Genomic DNA, 21,972 nt, shown 5'->3' with positions numbered 1-21,972 from the left:
TATCATGGGGCACCTTGTCAAATGCCTTGCTGAAATCAAGGTAGGCTACATCCACTGCGTTCCCTTCATCTACCAGGCTTGTAATTCTGTCAAAAAACGAGATCAGGTTAGTCTGACATGACTTATTTTTCAGAAATCCATGCTGACTATTGGTGATCACAGCATTCCTTTCTAGGTGCTCACAGACTGTTTGCTTAATGATCTGTTCCAGAATCTTCCCTGGTATTGATGTCAGACTGACTGGGCGGTAATTATTTGGGTCCTCTCTTTTCCCCTTTTTGAAAATAGGGACAACATTTGCCCTCCTCCAGTCTGCCGGGACTTCGCCTGTTCTCCAGGAATTCTCAAAGATGACTGCCAGTGGTTCTGAGATCACATCTGCCAGTTCTTTTAATACTCTTGGATGCAGTTCATCTGGCTCTGGAGACTTGAATACATCTAAACTAGCCAAGTATTCTTGTACTATCCCCTTAGTTATTCTGGGCTGTGTTTCCTCTGCTGAATCATTTGCTCCAAATTCTTCAGGTCGGGCATTGTTTTCTTTATCGGAGAAGACTGAGGCAAAGAAGGCATTGAGGAGTTCAGCCCTTTCTGTGTCCCCTGTTTGCATTTCACCATCTTCTCCTCTGAGTGACCCCACTGTTTCTTTGTTCTTCCTTTTGCTATGAACATACCCATAAAAGCCTTTTTTGTTGCTTTTAACCTCTCTAGCAAGCCTGAGTTCATTCTGTGCTTTAGCTTTTCTGACTTTGTGTCTACACGTGCTGGCTATTTGTTTGAATTCCTCTTTGGTGGTTCCCCCCTTTTCCATTTTTTGTACACATCCTTTTTTAATCTTAACTCAGTTAAAAGTTCTTTAGATAGCCACCCTGGCTTCTTTAGGCACCTTCCATGTTTCCGTCTCATTGGTATTGCCTGAAGTTGTGCTTTTACTATCTCCCTCTTAACAAACTCCCAACCATCATGAACTCCCTTTCCTTTTAGAATTACTGTCCATGGGATCTCACCCAGCACTTCCCTAAGTTTTATGAAGTCGGCTTTCTTAAAGTCAAGAAATTGAGTCCTAGTATGCTTGGCTGCTCCTTTCCGCTGTATAGTAAACTTCAGAAGAGCATGATCACTCGCGCCTAATGATCCTTCCACTTCTACCCCACTAACCAGGTCATCAACATTGGTTAGGACCAGATCTAAAATGGCTGTTCCTCTTGTTGCTTCTCCCACTTTCTGGACAATGAAGTTGTCTGCAAGGCCAGTGAGGAATCTGTTTGACCTTATGCTCTTGTCTGAGTTTGACATCCAACAAATATCCGGGTAATTGAAGTCCCCCATTACTACTATCTCCCTTCCTTTTGCATGCTTGGCCATCTGTTCCAGGAAGGCATCATCTATGTTCTCCGTTTGGCTTGGGGATCTATAGGAAACTCCCACAATGAGGTCACTGTTATTCTTCTCTCCCTTAATTTTGACCCAAATGCTCTCACTTTGGCTTTGAGGTTCTAAATCTTGGATCTCTTCACAGGTATACACATCCCTGACATATAACGCCACTCCTCCTCCTTTCTTCTCTGGTCTGTTTCTCTGAAATAGATTGTATCCCTCCATTATTACATTCCAATCGTGGGACTTATCCCACCAGGTTTCAGTGATGCCTATTATGTCATATTTAGTTTGCTGTACCAAGAGCTCAAGCTCATCTTGTTTATTTCCCAGATCTTTTGGATTATGTAGAATGCAAAAGGGGATTGCTGGCAGATAATGGCAAATATCACACTGGAAGATAACCAGATGACTGAGCCCCATACATTGTGGATGACATTATTGATTATTGAGTAGAGTAGCCAGAATAGACATGGATACAGGGTAGATACAGTATCCGGGTCTGCTGTAGGATCTAGTCCCTGTGCTATGTGGCCTGTGGTTGATAGTAAGTAACTGTTTTAGGCTGGGGAGCTGTCTGGAAGCAAGTACTATCATGTGTGAGAGAAGTCCTATTGCACAGGACAGACTGTGGATCCTTAATGATACTGCTACATGCCAGCTCAGTCTCTGACTGGTGAGAGTCTCCAGGGGTTTCAGGCACTTACATAGGGTTTCTTGGAATGAAGGTCAGTGGAGACAGTAGTGTCTTTAAAGATATAGGTTTTATTTACACATATATACAACCTGAGCATAATATGGAGGAGCTCATAGCATTAACACCCCAATAGATCTTGTTTCTCCACCAGTCACAGCTTTGGATTCAGCAGAGAGCAAGTATGCCTTTGTGTCTCCAGCTTCAAGCCTGCTTCCAGCTCAGCTCATCCACACTCTCTGGCTATTGCTCTCTTACCTAGCAACTATATGGTGGTGTGGAGACCTATTAACCTGGAGGGCATCATCACTTAGTTGTAGCTTTTGCAACCTAGTTTATTGGTTTGGGGGGCTGATGAGGACATTTTAGTGGCTGGCTAAGGTCAGTCACTGTCTTACAAAGAAACATGCCCAAGTAGTTCAGCCCAAACAGAATCTTCTATTAGATTTGAACACTCACTGGATGCAGGATCCCAAGAACTGGAAGGTACTCAAGGCACTAGCCAGGCTGAAGCCCCCCCCCCCCATCCCACAGCAGCGCATTTGAATTGTTTTAAGGTAATTGGGGGCTGTAAAGTGACAATTGGTGGTCCTGTCATTTATTCTTCTAGATCTCTATTGTAGTAGATTATTCCTGGGTACCAGTCTGGCTTGGTGGATATTTATTTATTTCAGACAATTTATATATCACTTGATTGTAGAAAAACAACTCAAAACAGTTTGCAAAACAACAACAATAATGTAAATGTTTAAGTTATGAATCTTTGTCTAAGGTCTGCGAACACATAAGATGTTTATCTATCCATTAGTGTCCAGAAACTAAACCTGTTGCATGGAATGGTCTAGGCTCAGGTTCTTGGTGAGAGGATAGTTACTGAATGAAATGGTGAAACTACTGAAGTTATGCTGTGACTCAGGATAATATATCATGTACCTGATGAAGTACACAATACTCCATAGGCATCTACAGATGAGCTGTTCATTGCATTCACAAAGCTGATAAGAAGGTTAGCTTATAACTTTTTCTCATTGGTTATTTGCTCTGATTTGTTTGCAGGGTGCTTATGCATGTTTCTGTTAGTCATTCATCCATCCCACACTTTTCAATGCATTTCCCCATCACTTTTGAAACTGCAGAATTCTGGTTCTTTTTAAAAAAGTGGATTTCTTGTGCTGGTGCAACAGAGCCCTTTAATCTGGTTTAACTGTGCAAACCTAAAGTTCCTGTATTTTATTGAATTTATCTCTCAAAATAGCGACTGGAGGCACCACTCTATAATGATTTTGTAAGTCTTTTTTGTGCCACAGTACTATTTGTTGCCCACATTGCTTAACTCATACCTAGAAATGTTTTGCAGACTTGTGCACAAATACTGCCAATTTGCAACTTTTCATAAAGTGCAATGGAAAAATATTTGTGAATGAAGTGGCAGCGTGTTTGTAGTAAGCTTGCATAAAGAACATTGCTTGCATTAAAAATTGCACAGCTCTCTTTATTTTCTAGTTCACAGTGAAAAATAAGGCTTTAAAACATGCTTTAAAAACACATAAAATGCTGAAGGCACAAACAGCTGTTTCATCTACTTTATCATAGAGTTTGCCCACTCTGTGCCAATGTCCTTGCTTACAGGGATATTTTGCATAGATTCTATAGCCACTGAGTTTTATTTGAATTGTTCCTTGTAAAAAAAAAAGGGAGAAGGGGAAAAATAGGGCACAAAGTCCTTGTTGACAGAGCTGGCATTAAAATGCTGGCAAGAATACAAGAGAAGACTCAATCTATACAAGCCATCAGTTCTGGATGATATGCAGCAGGGGATCTTAAGGGAATTAATTAATGAACATTCTTCATCAACTGACAATTATTTTTTGAGGAGACTTCAAGAATCATCGAGGTATTTCTATGAAAACCAAATGTGATAAAAGTAGTATTCTTAGTACTGTCTAATGGTAAAAAGAGAATCTTTGAAAATGCCTCCTAACATGTAAAGATATATATTATTATCAAATAAAAAGCAGGCATTCTGCTATTCAGTATAGTGAAAATTTATTTTTTATTTAAGATTCTTTATAGATTTCATAGTTTATGTTTACCTCAGAAATAGAGATCAGTAGTTTCTGAAAAATCTATGGTTATGAACAGTGTCTCTTAATTACAGAAAATACACTTTAAAATGTCATGAGTAACATAAATATTCAGAAATAAATGCTCAAGTAGTTAAGTTACGTTTTTAAAAAGAGATAAAGAGTGAAAATGCAAAACAATAAAACAAAACCAATCATTCCAGCATCTGGCTGCCATTTAATATTTAAGCTTTAAATCTTTGGCAGAAGATTTTATAAAGAATGTTTTAAAATTGCTGTAAAAGAAACAAGATCATGTTTCTGTTTATTATGTATGTAAACTGAAACCACACACACACACAACACCACTTACATTTAACTTTCCAAAACTATATTTCATGAGGAATTTTTGTTTGCCTGTAAACATGCATGCTTTTGATTTCTTTGGGGAATTTATACACATCATTGGATAATTTGATTTTAAGATAATTTCCTGTTAGACATGTAGACATGAGCCTGAACACATGGATTTCAGGAGAGGGGTGTGAGGTGGAGCGTAGAGTGCCAGATTCTTGACATGGTAGTCATTTCCTTGAGTCCTCTGAAAGTCCCTCAGCAGCTGCTTTCAACTAGAGTTGGGAAATCCGTTGAAATGTGCGACAACTGCTCTTTTGGGTACTGCATTTCTCTAAATTATTCTGAAGCATGTCAGACATAATACACACGTAGACACAAAAAAAGAGGAACATTTCTACTTGTAAAATACTTAAGGCAGGTGGTTAGGCTACTTATCCATTATCCTGGAGCTAGGTCAAGGAAATCTAAAATATATTTGGACCAATGCTTAAAAAGTGCTGCACTGATTCTTTCCTGCAAGTGCTTAATATAAATTAATATTTATTTCATTTATATACCACCTTTACGCTCCCAAGAAGCCATTTTATCCTCATTAACAGCCCTTTGAGGTAGATTAGACTGAGAGACAGTAACTGTACCAAGGTCACCAAGTGAGCTTAATGGCTGAGTGGGAATTTGAACCCTGGTCTCCCAAGTCCTAGTCCAACACTCTAACCCCTACACCATAGTTTTTAAGTGTTTTTAGATTGTGAAATAGTACCTGTGGTCCAAGGAGCTATTTTTCAGATTTCAAAACAGTAAGTCTTACTCCAATGAAGAAGGAATTTAAAAATGTAAAAAAGTACTTTTCTCTCTATTCTCAAAACAACGTTGTAGGGGAGAGCACTTAAGTAGACTTCATACCCATATCACATCACCCACATTTTAAAAAAATATTAAATGCCCATCTTTTGCCCCTCACTTTTTCCTATTTTCTCCTAAATTTCATCTAACTGTTCATCAATTTTCATATTTTATTTTTATATTAAAAGATTCCTATATAAAATTAAAATATTATGGTTCCACCAGTTCCCACTTTATTTGATGGCATGACCCTGTTGTGAGTCCTGAACGACTAGTCAATGCAGCAACAGAGAAACTATTAGCTGAAGTGATAAAAGCATAAGATGACTGCTGGAGCAGACCAAATCCAAATCCAGAACCACGTTTTTCCCAGTTGCCAACCAGATTCCCCCAGGAAGCCCAGAAGGAGGATATGAAGGCAAGACCCCTCTCATTGTTTCACAGCAATGGATGTTCCGAGGCATATTGCCCCTGAATCTGGAGATTTCATAAAACTATAATCGATTATATCCAATATTATTCACACTCAGAGTAAACCCATTGATTTTAGTGGACATGATTAACATGGGTACATTAATTTCAGTGGGTCTACTCTGAGTAGCACTTAAAATACAACCTTTGGACAATAGTGATTGATAGGTATATCCTATATGAATTTGTCTCTTAAATCATCAAAAATAAGAGTTATTCAGTTAACAATTTATTTATTGGTGTAACATGTTGTGTTAAGGGTTTTCAATCTTTACATGACCTCCAAAATGCTTGGAAGTTGCAGCTGTTAATTGCTACATCCTTAACAGATGTGACTATGGCATATGGTTAGTTTCAGCTTCACCACATTCTTGGAGCTAGTTACCTGTCGGTGGTAGAGTGTTGAGTCAAAGTCCCATATTTGTCTGTTCACTGGAATAAACATGTGCAACAGAACTATCATGCTTCTGAAGCTACTATTCCACGTTACAAGCACCCCAGCAAGTCCAATTGGGGCAGAGGAAATACACAGTATGTGTCAAAACTCATTCATGCTTAACTCAATTCAAAATATGTCGTTTCATATCCTTTCTACTCCAAATTCAGCATGGAGCATCCTCATACTTTCCTTTCTTAACCTGCCAAGTTTCAATCCAATCCAATGGAGCATTTTCTAACAATCAGCCATAGAATCTACTGCCCCCATTTCTCATTATAAGGGCACAGTGCAATTCAGTCAGCTGCAGCTAACCATATAAATCAGAAAAGGCCCAAACTACACATGACCATTTGCAGACAACATGGTGGGTTGGCATTGCTTATTTGACCTCTCACAGGTGAGTCGTCGCTGCTTACCTGGAATGGTGATGAGGTGGTCACAGTGCAAGTGCATCGGCTGAGTCAGGCTTGTACTCCTGCAGTACAGGCCTAACTGGCCGATGTCAGGCTTAATCCTCCCTACCCCCTTACCCCACCCCCTTCTGGTAAATTGCAGCAATTCACCTGCCAGGAGGTCAGGTAAGCATCTCTGTCCATCACACCATCTGCTATGGCATGTTATGCTTAATGTGTGGTATGCAGCTGTTTCTTGTTTTTCTTTAATTAATTACAGTCATTATTTGGTGGATCATAGTGCATAGGGAGAGGAAGTTTATCCCTTCACTTTCCACCTGTGATTCTGCTAAAATCAGGTTCTCACATGCAAATAAGTTAAAAAGTTTCTATTGACGCCAGTGGGAACTTTTCTTCTTTTTCTTTTTAAGCCTTAACACCATAAAGGCAAGTGATTTTCATGGAGGAGGATTTGGCTGTGAAAGAAAGGCATAATCCTTGTTTCCTAATTTGATGGACCCAGTAACAATCCTCCCCCTCTCCCAGTGGCTGCAATTAATTAAAGAAAAGCACAAGAGGTATGACTGAATGCTGAGTTTAAAATCAAGAGAGTTTCATGTTACTCTAAGCAGATGCAAGTTTGCTAGCAATGGTCTTATCATTCTCACAAGGAATTATTTGTTCTGTAGAACAGCTTTTTAAAATACATACATAGTCTCTGCATTAATTTCTGTAAATGAAGCTGTAAGGATTGAAGTGAAATAGAAGGGAATCAAATAACACATGGAGGTGACTTGAAGAAGGTGGGATGGTGACAAAAATAACAGACCTGAGATAATGGATTTTATGCACTCAGTATGCATTAAGCCTATATAAAGCAATGTAAGTAGGCAGTGAAATATCAGGAAACAATTCCTAACAACCGTGTCTAAGGGGCTGTAGTGTACAATAACCTCTCCTGGGAAAGCATGGAGGGAGATCCTATCACTTGAATTATTCATAACAATAACAAAAATGAACATTTGCAAAAGAGCGTATAAGAAACAATCTTAACTTTATAGAGTGTGCGCACAAATGGATCCAATATGCTTTTCCTGTCTGTGATACGTATGACATTGTGGCCCCGAGGGATTATGTCTGTTTTCCTGAAGGTGACTTGTTATTTCTTTCTTATAATTAAAAAGTTGTGTTTTGTTGCACAGAAATATGGTATGTACTCTGAAAAATAATGAGACACTGGGAACCATTGGATTGCCTGGTAAGTGTGTCCTACAAAAATACTCTTCCAAGTCTATTCCTATTCTACTAGGCAATATAGAAATATAGAAGATACTCCCTGGTCAGAGCACTTTAACATATATTCTATCCAGATTTATGTCACCACATCTAGGAAACTAGCTAGAAAAGAAGAATAAAAAAATCTTCAAGCAAAAAGGAGTATGCCAGGCTATATACTTAACAAAAAACACTAAAAGTATAATGGTGGTGCCTAATTTAAGTGTGATGAGCAGTGCAAAAGCAATGTAAAATGTAAAAAGGACAGGTGGGCATGAGGGTAAGGGAAATTGGTCTATATCTGTAACAGCAAAGTAGGGATTTATGCATCTCTCCAATTATTTGAGGGAATGATGGAGAGAAAAATATTTGGAGTCACTACAAAATCCAGAAACAACCGTCACAGAACTTTAGCTTAATGGTTGCCATCAATTTGATTTTAATTAATTTTTATAATGAAATGTTTTTAGAATGTTGCACTATTTTATTGTTGCTAGCCGCCCTGAGCCCGGCTTCAGCTGGGGAGGGCGGGATATACCGGTAAATAAAATTTATTATTATTATTATTAGAATACACACAAAATACTATTTATAAATATATATATAGATCTATAGTGCAACTAGACCAGCCTTTCCCAGCCTGGTGCTCTCCAGGTGTTTTGAACTACAACTCCCATCATCCCTGACCATCAGCCATGCTGATGAAACTTGTAGTTCTAACATCTGGAGGGCACCAGGTAGGAGAAGCCTGATCTAGAGTACACAGTTTGTAGTTATAAAAAGGAAGTGTACAAGCAAGCACAGATATGCCTATTTTGTACAATAATTTTTCAGTTCTGCTGTTCTTTGAAAGATGAAAAGTAAAATGCCATTTTGAAGTTATATTTCTGCATTAAAACATCCTTTAATTAGATCAACATAAACTTAAAAGAGTTTTCAGATCACACAATTAGGTTCCCCTGTAAAGTTTTCTCCATGCTCCTATTAGTTTACATTTTCCTCACACTCTCAGGCTTGTACTCATAGCATAGTACTCATATAAAGACAGCTGACCACTTTCGGCGACAGAGGCAATTGTGGTAGAGCTGGGTGGCATCAAGAGTTCCTTTCCATGCAGTATGTTGGCTCCGTCATCGGCCCTCAGCTGGTCTCAGGGGTCAACAGGATTTCCTGCTGAAATCTAAAATTGAATTGGACCAAGTGAAGCGAGTCTTAACTTGGATCTGCCTCTACAGAATTTAAACTTGTGTTGGGAGCCCCATTCACCTTCCCTGTGGCAGTGCCTGTGTATGACTTTGCTGTGGAATAAATTGGTTGCCATATTTGGAGCCAGGGAGGAATCTGCACCTGTCTGGGGTTTTTGCTTTTCTCATAGTTTAAACTAGACCCACCCCTTATCTAGGTACAAATTTCAAGGTCTCAGTAAAGGGGTCCAGGGGGAGGCCATAGAATTCCCCAGATGGTTACCTGGTGGGATCGCCCTATTTGATTTGCATGATAAGGAGATTCTTAATCCAGAATCAACCCTGATGGAATAATCAGCCAGCAATTGGGCTAGCTGATCCAGAATACATACCCAGTGCCTGTGCCAAAGTCTAGTGATATCTGTAATCAACAATGTTGTGGCCATTTCGATCCGAAGCTGTTGTCATGTCATTTCATGCCTCCTATTCCCTGCCCCCCAGTGGCCCCAGGCTTACTGAGCCTGGGCCCAGAAATACATGTGAGAGAATAAGACAAACTATAATAATATATCACTATGTCTATAACAGAATTGTAGCTGCATCTGGCTGGTATTGATCACCGCTCAGCGCCACAATTCAACTAATTGGTATACAAATTAATCCAACACGAATCCGTTCAATATTCCAGGCCCCATAAAGGTGTGAATATATTTTTCATGTTAGAATTTTCTAGGAAACTGTGATTGATGCAGTGTTCTAGTTAAATTCTAGGAATATGGTATTTTAACAGACATTAAGATAATCAGGCTTTGTTTCCTTAGTTAAAAATGAAATTCCACAGTGTACAAAGGCCCTCCATGCTGTGACATTGTTTTGATGCCAATATAAGTCAAGGTACATAAAATTTTAATAGAAGATTTTGCGTCAGATATATTGCAGAACTGATGCCTTCAGTGTTATATAATGGCCTATCACATTTCATAATGATGCTCCATGTTTAAGCAGCTTATAAAGGATGTATGAATACTATAAACAGCTTATAAAGAATTAATACATGAATATTAGAATGAATCAATTATAGATTGTTACAGACTCCAACAGGTTGTTCACACTTTGATTTATAACATACTCTACTGATGTGCTTACAACTGCCTATAACTCAATAACACACAGTGGTCATAGCTGTTACATGCTTATAACAGCTATTAATCTTTTCTTGGCCCTTTATAAACTATTTATAAGCAGAACTTTAATATAAAGTGCAACCTAGATGTTCACCTCCATCATTAGTCACTAGTGTAGGCTCCTTCTGGCATATGCTGAAACTTCTGGATGTAGGTATGTAGCCCTAGCATTTTATCTTAAAAGCTGCTCTTTAATTTTCCAAATCAGTGTTTGACACAGTTGCATTGTAAGCTGGAAGTTCAAGCTTGCACATTGAAAAATTTGCACCCAAATCTTTCCACATTGCTTAATATCTGTATGAATATGTGAAATTGCATTATGCTGTGTCAGGTCACAGGGCCATTTAGCTCAGTGCTATCTACTCAGACTGGCAGCAGCTCTCCAAGGTGCTTAAGCAATAGTCTTCTGTGACTTTTTTTAAAAAACAACCCATACAATTCTATTTCAAAATTAAGTTAAAAGTACAAGCAATCAAAAGGGAGCATGCACACAACACAAGGGCACTGATGAAACAAAGAAGGAAACTTCAAAGCACACTAATGATCATGGAGATTGAACATGGTACCTGTTGCATACAAACCATGTTCTACTAGTAAACTATAACTTAATGATGCGAACAGGCTTCCTTTCCCTAAAACACTTGCAGAATAATGTTCAAGGGAAGAAAAGAGAGTTTTGACATTGTCAGCAAAATCTTTGTGATGTGGTATAATGAGCACATGAAGCTGCCTTATACAGAATCAGAACACTGATCCATATAAGCCCTGTATTGGCAATGGCTCTTCAAGAGCAAGAGATCTTTTCCAGTCTAGCTGCCTGAGCTCCTTTATGTTGGGATGGGAAACATTTGACATTCCTGATATTGTTGGGCTACCATAAGAAGCCCTAGCCATTGGCAATGATGTCTGAATTCCCCACCCCTGTTTTAAGTGGAGTTGCCAGGGGTTGAACCTGGTGCCTTCAGCATGCAAAGCAAATGCTCTGCCACTGAGCTATAATTCATCATGCCCTTTATGCTCCTTATCATCAATGTCTAGAATGATCACTCCATAAGTTGCACCCCGAGGCCCCCCAATCCCTTTTCCAGTACAGTGGTACCTCGGGTTAAGTACTTAATTCGTTCCGGAGGTCTGCTCTTAACCTGAAACTGTTCTTAACCTGAAGCACCACTTTAGCTAATGGGGCCTCCTGCTGCCACAGCACCGCTGGAGCACGATTTCTGTTCTCGTCCTGAAGCAAAGTCCTTAACCCGAGTTACTATTTCTGGGTTAGTGGAGTCTGTAACCTGAAGCGTATGTAACTCAAGGAACCACTGTAAATAACTTCAAATGGACACATAATTTTAGTTTAAGTTTTGGGCAAAATTTGGCCACAGCTTTATTGATTACAAAACAAATTGAGTGGTATTGGCCTAGGCAATGGTCAGGGACTATAAATGACTCCTGCCTCTCTGGCTGGCAGTCTGAAAGGGTAAACACCAAACGAGGGAGCAACATAGGTGAAGATCGATTGAAGCTCACCCCGGGGTTCCTGTGGTCCTAGCATGGCCCTAGTCCCTCAAGCGGACTTCGGACGAGATCCAGGACCCCCAGATTCCTTTACTGGAATACCCTATTTCTGGAGGGGCAGGTAATGGCCACACCTCCCCTCCAGCATATTTATATAAACCAATGCCTAACCCCAAACCTTACAAAGTTGTGACGATTGCTAAGGGGGTAGGCGAAAACCAAGTGGCCAAGCCAATCCGCCAAATGGAAAAATTCCTACCCAGCCCCTGCTCCAAAGCAGGCGACCAAATCCAAAGCAAGGCCAAACAGCAGCACCTAAAATAGGGAGGGAGGGCGGGAGGGTGTTTGGCAGCACAAAGCAAGTGCCCCATCCCCGTCACGCTGCTGCATTTATAGGTCCCTGGGATCACACCCACTTGCCCCATTTGGTCCAAACAGCCAAGCGCGATCCCAGGGCCCAACAGACAAGGCTTGGGCCATGCCTAGCAACAACACACACCTTGGGGGTGGCTTAAGGGTCCTGAGTGCAACCAGGACCCTCAATTTAGGACAATCCCATTTCCATTGTCTTTTTAATGGGAAAAAGGTCCAGGCCAGAACCAGTGTCAGACATCACCTATGAGCAACTCAAGGGCTGCAAACTTGGCAGGGTTCACCAGAACTGATATCTACCCTGTGCCAGGTGGCTGAGTCTGGTGGATATAGTGTCATTCTGGTGCACTGTGGTAAATTAAAAGGTGGCTCCTGCCCAGCACTGATTGAAATGCTACTTTCAGCTGAACCCACTGGTATAGGTGGAGGCATAGGTGGGGGAACATGTTGCCAAGGGACCCCTGAAGACTGGCGCATCCTTGGCACAGTCATACTGATATAAGACGGTGAGAGACAAGTGTTGCAAATCATTGCAAGAGTGTGTTATTTAAGAATGGCACATGTCATATGTAATTACTTAAGGATGATTCTTTAAAGATCAGCTAAGAATGACCAAGGGCAGAGATAATTTTCAAGCCTTACTTACCACCTCACATTTTCATGTTGGGAGTATACACTGAAATTCTTTTCTGGTTTTGCCATTTTTTCCAGGTGTTAACACAGTGGAATAGTGGAGATGTGCAATCTCATGCTACATAAAAGCTTGTGTACCTACTCCACAAATGCCTGAATATACATTTCAGGAGAACAGCAGTGTCTGTCAGTCTACCCTTAACCCAATGCAGAGGCAAATAGATGGGAAATTAGGCTGTGGAGTGACATTGGTGTGTTTTAATAATTGTAATGCTTCCAATATTTCAAGGTTCAGTAGCTATAAAATAGCAATTAAGCATCCTGAGCCCACACTTGGTTATCATGCTAAATAACAGTATATGGTCCTAAGATTTTCTTTCACAAGCCCTTTCCTTTCTTCATCTACCCCTTGTTTTCTGTCTTACTTCCTCTTTTGTGGAAAGTGTAGATTACAACTGAACCAGGCAAGCCATACTTTGCGCGAATCATTGCTTGCTTGAAAATTGGAACTGTAGACCACAATTGAACTATAGTTTCCAACTTGGGTTTTTAAGCATTTTTTGGTTTGTATAAACAATAGTTTGCCCAGCTTAAATTTACCAGCAAACTATGGTTTACTATGAAAGGAAAGACAGTATTTGCCTGTGTGATGGGAGACAGAAAACACAATTAACTTTCCTATGATTCATTCAGGTGGTTGGGTGTTATTTCTAAACTGAAACACATAAAATGAGGTTTTAGTGTTGAAAATAGCCTTTAGGCTCCCTTTAAATCTTCTGTCTAATTTAGGTAGATATCCAACAGTGCTTCATTTATACCAAAATGTATTCCCTCTGTGATATCATATGCTGATAAGATGTGGTATTAATCTTCCTATACAGCAATTGCTTAAAGATAACATATCTGATGTGGAAAATATTCTCATGATGATTAGATTGCCCTGTATCCAAAACTTCCAGTTTAGTGTATCTAGTTAGCAAATAGTTCCAAGTCAGATTATTAAAGCAACTGCTAAAATGTACTGAATGCAATTATACAGCAGTTAAAATCAATTCCTCAAAACACCACACACACTAGCATTTCTAGGGCTGATCCACTTTGATTGTAGTATAGGATATATATTTATTTAGATTAAGTTGTTATGCTATTGAGAATGACACTTGTACTTAGCTAAAGTGCAGCTTTAAAAGGTACTTAATATAATAGCTGATTCCAATACCATTACATTTAGAAATGCCAATACATATTCTTGACTAACTTGACAGTACCAGTCAAACATTTTGAAATGCATATATAACCCAACAGATACAGATCTATCTCAGCTTGCCCAATATAATCTGTAGCAAAACATAGTTTTTTAATAGTTTAATAGAAAACAGTTGCCCAATATTATTATTGGGGTTTTTGTTTTGTTTGTTATTCTATTATGTATTTTTTAAAAATATTGTAAGCTGTCCTGTGATCCTTGGATGTAGGGCAATATTGAAATATAATAAATAATATTATTACTGATAATAATATGAAGAAATAAAAATCATTGTGGATTTCACTTAGCTAAGGCCAAATTCCTTAAAGCCAAAATGCTAATACCCCCCCCCCCAATTGATGGATAATAGATTTAGAATGAAGTAAAAAGTTCAGAATTTAATGTTCCATTCAGAAACAATTCAAATTGCCTGGAAACGTAACTTGAAATTGTCCATTCCATATCTCAAGTTCTGTATATTCCTTTAATTTATTCTATAAAATTTTGCAAATTGACACAATAAGAATAAAAAAATCTATTGGGGGGGAAATAGTACTGCACCAGAGGATCTGCAAGGAAAAACAATATACTGTATAAGGACCTGCCGACACCATCATTGAGGCTATATAATCCCATCTATTGGAAGGGTGGTGCTTTCATCAACCCCCCACTGCATCAGAGGTCTTCAGTGTCTAGGTCTAAGTGAATTGCAGAAGTCATTTTGGTTTCTTTGACCAAGTCCAGAGTCTTGGATACTGCAGAGGATAACTTAGAGCTTCTGCCTATTCTTCAATAACAATACTCCCCTCTCTAATTACAGAGGAGTTGAACAGGGCTCAGAACAAACACAAGGTTGCATAGTTTATGCTGTCTTTTAACGATATTGTACTTTCTATGTACTCTGTAGTTGTCTCCGAAGTTTAATAAACTCAAAACACTTAATTTTATTGCACTGAACTATTGATTATCTGTTTAACACTAAAAAACAAGGCAATCTCCGACTTTTGCCTCACTGACTGAGTGAATTATTTTAGAGTTAAAGAAATGTACATTACAACAGAGAATTCTTATGTACTCCAAAGTATTTGTTTTGTGCAAGACTGCTGGCTATTTTACAGAAATACACAAATGTTTAATCTTAGTTTTACAAAGGAAAGGCCTTTTATTGCTTCTCAAGTGAACTGGATATTCCCTTAGGCTTTACACTACCATTTAGGTTTCTATTTCTTGATTTTATTGCCAACATAAGCTTATTTAAAGGAATGACATACAGGCTGTCTCTTTCGAAGGACAATTATTAAAAACAACCTCCTCCCTTTCCTCCCCCACTTTTGTTGTTGTTGTTGCACAGGGCTTCATTTGCAAATATCCAGATTTTCTCAATAGTAAGTGAGCTTCTTCTTATGATGTTTTACTGTAATTGAGGAATGTAATCAGTGACTTTCCCCTTAATTGGTGGTCTTGTTGTATTGTTATAGGTGTTCATCCATTTTGGTGCCTATGTTTTATACTTAATTTTGATATAGATTTACTTTTTTAATGATATTTAGAATATGAATAAAAACAAATAATTTGGCAAGATGACCTATCTACACAGATTTTTTTATAATTCCCATCTCATTTATTGGTCTCAATAGGAAGTTAGCCTTTTACACAAGTTCTGTACTGTATGTACTATGTGTGTGTGTATTATAAATTAGTTGGGCTTTTAAAAAAACACTCAACAATGCCTGAGAGGCATTGCGCATACATGGGCATTTGATTCAAGAAGTGGCCCGGTCTGGGCAAAGTTCAGCTGAATTTCCAAATTCCCTGTATAAATCAGTTTAAAATGGATTCCTCCTCTATCCTTACTTCCTTTTAGTCAAAGAGGCAATGGATCTGGATCAGTTTCTGAAGGGAGTGATGGGGTGGATCAGGGTCAATAACCTGAAGCTGAATCTTGACAAGATTAAGGTGGATTAGGGGTGGGGGGTCTAGAAATTGGAGAGTTGGCCTGTTACGAGTTGCCCTCCCTTGAAGGAACAGGTATGTAGTTCGGAGTATTCTTTCATCCAATAGTCTCACTTGAGGACTGAATTCAGTTGGACATCAATGTGTACAGGATTGTATCATTGGTCTGTTTGATGTACTCATACTGTGCTTTCAACAGCTGAATTACTGACAAAATATGTTAAAGAAAATGTAGACTGTTGTAAAGGTTAGAGGCTTATTTTAACTGATAAAAGTTTGCTTTGAATACAGTATGGACAGCTGTTAATTAGTATTTTATGTGCATCTCTTGCAGCAAGTCATCTGTAAATTCTGTAATGTATATCAGATGCAAATAGCATAACTGATGCATAACACATGCTGGACTTATTTATTATGACTTTGGTGTCACCTCTTAATTTGTGATATGCCCTACGTTTGTTGTTCATTGAAGTGGTCCTAGAGATCCCCAAACCCCAAACTGCAGAACATGGAAAGCAAAGCGTGTTCTCCTTCATGGAGAGCACGTGTTGCGGTGGGGGCCACCAGGACACTCCAAAGTTGGGGGCGGGCTAATTGTTCCTTGGCCACTGATGCGATTGGGGCTTCCCTTGTTGTTGGGAAGAAGTTAATGTTGCCATTTGTTGATTGACAGCCAGAAATGCTAAAACTCCTTGCACCAGGCTAGGGCTTCCTCTTTTCGACCATGCATCGGATTGCCCGTCCCGCCCCCCCTAGAATTAGGGTTGTTCGCTTTGACGTTGCTATGCCTGTCATGGGGTCGTCTGCTCTTGGGGCAGGGGCCTGGTAGGAATTTTGTCCATCTGGCTGATTGGCTGGGGCCATTTGGTTTTTGCCTACTGCGTAGCAAATCGTCACAACTTGTAAGGTTGCGGTTAGGCATTGGTTTATGGTTTGGTTGGTTGAGGGGAAGTGGTTGAGTGCCTGCCCTTGGTAGGTTGAGTGCCTGCCCCTCTAATGCTGCTGCTGCAAGGGATTCCGTTAAAGGAATTGGGGGCTAACTATTGCTTGTCCGCTCTGTCAAGGGGGCTCGGGCCATAGAAATGAGCTCCTGGTTGCATTTGGGGTGAGGGCAGGTTCCCTGCTCCGCGTAACCCCCAAGTGTATTCCCCTATACTGACTTTCGCATTGTGCGGAATGTCAGTCTGTCCCCCATGGTGGGGGCAGATAGTCGCAACCAATGCCTAAGCAACCACTCACAAATTTGTATTTCAATAAAGTTGTGGCCAAAATTATGCCAAAAATCTTAAACAAAAAATTCTGTGTGATGTGTGAGTTATTGGGGTGGCCCTGGGGACCTCGACACGCAATGCCTGCTATTGTGCCACACAGCTCTATGTATGTGCCACATAGCTACTGTGCAGATGTAGCCAAAAATCGGGTTAACAGCCCAGATCATTGATCTTGGGTGGCCGATTTTGGGATAGACACACTAATGTAGAGAAACAATGATTAGCCAGGGGTTCACCATTTCCCTCAGTAAGCAGCCCTGTCTGCTCCCCAGCCTGCCATTCTCCTTGCCTTTTCTTATACCTGGTGCCAAACTATACATAACACCATGTCTCTAAAAGCACTTCTGTCCCAGCCACAAGTTTTTGTACACCCTCTCTTTCCCCCTCCTCGCTGTGTAATTTAATTTTGAAAGTAGTATGTAGGTGGGTGAATGCTGAACTCAACTCCACTGTCTAGTTTAACCAAGTAATTTCCTCATACCCCATCTAGCTTTTCATACTTCGCTTTGCTGCAAGAAAGCAGCTGAGAGAGGAGTTGAAGGAGAGAAAGAGGCCAGGGTTGAGAGGGGGTTAACATCCACACCAACATGTCTCTTTTGCACTTTATAGACCCATTACTCCAGATTGGGGCAGGGAATCAGCTGGAATTTCAGTGCATAGATAGATAGCTTGATCTAGTTCACCCTCCATCAACCTGGTGCCCTCCATAAGCTTTTAAGTACAACATCCACCTGCGCCAACCAGCACGGCCATTTTAGGAATTCCAGATATATCATTTTCACTTACATTCACACTTGCCTTTGCAGGTAAATTATGAGAAAGTCTTCTGTAAGAAAAGTATGATATAATACTGAACATATATTTGTTTTATGAATGTATGTAGTACTTGCACCACCACCAGGAGTAACTTTCTGGTCAGTCTCACTGCATAACATTCTTCCCCTCAGTCTGCTTATAGCATCCGTTATTAAGAGTTCATTTTGTCATGGAATTAAATTGTAAGCCATGTCTCAATAAATCAACATCAAACTGTAAGAGGTGAGATCTCTTTAATCTGAACAGTTTCACAGTTTAAAGACAGAGTTTTCTTTTCTATTTGTAGCATTTTAATTCCAAAGGGACAAGTGTGATTGCTTTTCCAGACTCATTTTAAGAATAATTTGGTTTGTGAGACAAACAGGCATGCAAGCGAAATGCTTTTACAGGGAAGGATGACATTTAAATTGCTATTGATCTGTGGAAAGTTCAGTTTGCATAGAAGACTGAGGATAAAGGATAACTTGGATGCTTTGAGTGTGCAAACTTTGGCCTTACCTGTGCTATACATTTAAACCAGTATTATAACACTTTAAACAGTCATGGCTTCCCCCAAATAATACTGGGAACTGTTAAGGGTGCTGAGAGTTTTTAGGAGACAACTATTACACTCACAGAACTCCAGTTTTCATAGTTCTCTGGCATGAGGGATTCATTGTTCAACCTCTCTGCTGCAAATCACCCTAAGCCCCCTTTTGACCCTGCTGGTGTTTCAGCTGCTTCTGAATTTGCAGAATGGAAGCTTAAAACAACCTGCTTTCCATAAGGACCCTCATGTAAATTATACTGTTTCAGGCTTAAAGGGAATAATCATAAACAATTTTTTTTTGTTAATAATTGCAAAAGTGAGAAGTGCAAAGTAATCTAATTTGATGATAGTTTATTGCACAATACTTTGCGTCAGACTGATATGCTTTCTTATCTAAACTGTCTAACGGTAACTTAAGTCCTAAAATGCATACTTTAGTTAGATATATTTTCACTGGCACTGGTTGTTGCGTCCTTAAGAACATTTAGCCATTATCACATGGTCCTTTGGAAAAGGGATTCATTTTCTGTATTAAAAAACCCCAATTTAAATGAGGTGCATAGTTGAGTGTGTATCCACTCATCTGCTGCATCATTACAACATGGCAAACAGCTTGTCAATCCCTTCCCCACATCATCTGTACCTCTTAACATTTTCTGTTCTTTCTGCAAGCATTTAAGTACTAGGCTGCATTTACAAGAGGAAATGTGAAAGGAATAAATCTCAAACGCCAAAAACCTTGCCTTAATATACCCTGAAATACTTGATTCTCCATTAATGAAGGATAAAACAATTACACTACTTTGCCCTGTAAACAACACTGAGGAAATTCTGTGTGACTCATCCATTTTGTCAATGTTATAACAGAACGAAATTGACTAGCTAATGAGATCTTAATAGGTGCAGTGATTCTAAAGTAAAACTCTGTACTGGCAGACACTACATTATTGAGCTAAGTTCAAGGTATTACTGTTACTTTATACAACCCTAAATAGCCTAGGACCAGTTTCCCTGAATGACTACCTTGTGTCTTATACATTGGCCAGATCACTTTCGTCATCTGGAGAAGCCTTCCTGGCTGTCCTACAGTTATCTCATTTTTGGTTAGTTTGTGCAAACTAATTTTAGTGTGTTACTTTGGTGTGCAATTTGCATGCAAACCAGATACACACAATTCTGATATTTCTCCATTTCACCAAGCATTTCTAGACATTTCTGTTTTGCCAAGCTTTTTTAGAGAATTGATTTCATTCTTTTGTTCTTTTTGTTCTCTCTTTTATGATTTTATAATGTAATGTATTAATAATATTGCACCTTGCCATGATATACTTTTCAAATGACTTGGTGGTTTAGAAATACTCTTGCAAATAAATAAGGTAAAATAGTATTTGCACATCTGTATTTGGTTCACATCTGGCTGATCCAGAAACACAGGTTAACTCTGACATTTCCTTGCTGAGCTCTTCCTAGAACATGAATTGAGATAATCCCCTGCTAGGATGAAGAAGCTATAGGGAGCCATCTAGAAGAAGAAGAAGAAAATTCTCAGCAAATGACACCACTGCTGCAATTCCAATAATAGGTCCTCAGGTGACATACCTTCAATAAACCCATAGCTTTACATTTGCACACAGTTACAATTTATGCAATTTGCATGAGAATTTACAATCACAAAGCTGTGTTATCCCAAACACTTTGGATCTGAAACAGCCCTGGCAACTTTCCAGATGCCTGGAGGTTACAACTAATTTGCATATTGATTTACATAACCATTTAAATTTCAGCATGACCCTGTTCTGCCAGAGAAATACACTAATAAAAAACAGAAATAGGGGCCTTCAAGCTGTGGGCTGGCTTGATACTTTTGCGAGCTCCTTTCAATTTAATTTAATTTATTTCTCCATCTCAATTTAGTCATTTATGTCCATAGCATTATGTTTATTCCTCCTTTTAGCTGTGAAATACTGCATTTGCCTTTTGTGTGCTCTTTAAAGGTGGTGTCATCAGCCTGTCTCTTGTATTCATCTGCAAGTTCTGTTCAGAACATACCTTGCACATGCTTCACAATATGTATTTATATATCCCGTGGAGAGTATCTTATGTCACTGTGCTAATTGTATGCTTATTGAGCTTTAGAGGGAAATTGGCCCTTTCTTATGTCCACTCATTTATGTAGCAGCTCCCTCTAATTATACTTCTGTTTATAACAGTCTCTCACACACAGATGAAGCACATACACCACCCACAGAGGGAAGGGGGGAGAATGGGAGATTTCTCTCTCTCTCTCTCTCTCTCTCTCTCTCTCTCTCTCTCACACACACACACACACACACACACAGCATAACTTGGGATCCTTCCAGTTGAATACAATCCAGCCATATATTGTGGCCTGCCAGGTGTTGACAACCCTCTCCTTTTCACAGTATTAGAGGCAAACAAGAACCACAATAGGTTTATCAATTCCCATTTAGGCTGGTGAGAGGGCTGCTACCAAAATTTTCCTCATCTGAATTTCTCTCAGATTTTGCAGTTCTGAATTATTGGTCTTCCTTTCAAGATCAAAGTGGTACACTAGAAATAATCCATTGTTCTGTTCTGTTATTTTTTCCGTATCATTTATACACTGCTTGATTGGTTTTAAAACCAAACAAACCCTGAAAAGTGGTTTATTATTTCCAAACTTTATACAGAGTACTGTGCATGCACAGTTTGCTACAGCTTTCACTTATTACATTTGCACTGATGAAACACAGGGAAAGAAGTAATCTTTATTTGCTCATACATACAATTGCATCTAGATTCCTTTATGTACTATGTTTAAACCAATATGCATGTTTGATCCGCACTTAAAAGTGTCAGTGAAACACTGTAAAAAACTGTCTTGATCAGATTGTCTATCTGATTGCATCAATATTCTTTTTCAGTTGCATGTTATTATTTATTAGATTTCTTACCCACCCTTCACCCAGTGCAGGTTACAACAATATATACATTATTAAGATCCGTTAAAACAATGATATTAATGCGCACATAAGTATAACACTGCACAAAAAGAAAGTTAATTAAAAACACTGCTATATAGCTGAACAAACATTCAGTCAAGAGAAAGAAAGGTGGTATATCCATAATTGACAAGGCAGGTCAAAGAGAGCAAGTACAAAACTGCAACTGCAGGAACATTTCTAATAATCACATTCAGGCTCAGCAACGAGAGCTGTTGGCAATAGCTATCCGTTGTAAAAAGGCAGCGGTTTGGTTATTCATTTATTCCAGACAGATGTCCTGATCTCACCAGGGGGCATACACCTGTGAAAGACAGAAGCAGGCTTCCATGCATGTATTCTTAGCTGGGAGGACTACATAA

At 39.2% G+C, this 21,972-nt stretch overlaps 1 protein-coding gene and 1 long non-coding RNA gene across 2 annotated transcripts in view; one reads left to right on the top strand and one right to left on the bottom strand.

Moving 5' to 3' along the window:
- Nucleotides 1-429: 429 nt before the first annotated feature.
- Nucleotides 430-21,972, bottom strand: part of LOC308476414 (uncharacterized protein) — a 145,711-nt gene continuing 124,168 nt past the window's right edge. The window contains exon 2 of the mRNA XM_081003990.1: nt 430-1,712. Coding sequence (XP_080860116.1) covers nt 769-1,712 — 944 coding nt within the window. The 3' untranslated portion in view covers nt 430-768. The remainder of the gene's footprint in view (nt 1,713-21,972) is intronic.
- LOC308476421 overlaps nt 2,786-21,972 on the top strand; it is a 133,168-nt gene continuing 113,981 nt past the window's right edge. The window contains exons 1-3 of the long non-coding RNA XR_013985877.1: nt 2,786-3,965; nt 7,839-7,894; nt 15,391-15,424. This is a non-coding gene — a long non-coding RNA (uncharacterized lncRNA). The remainder of the gene's footprint in view (nt 3,966-7,838; nt 7,895-15,390; nt 15,425-21,972) is intronic.

Source organism: Podarcis pityusensis (genome assembly GCF_964106645.2).
Source record: "Podarcis pityusensis genome assembly, chromosome: 4".
Lineage (NCBI taxonomy): Eukaryota > Metazoa > Chordata > Lepidosauria > Squamata > Lacertidae > Podarcis > Podarcis pityusensis.
This window is presented reverse-complemented; position numbering and strand designations above follow the sequence as displayed.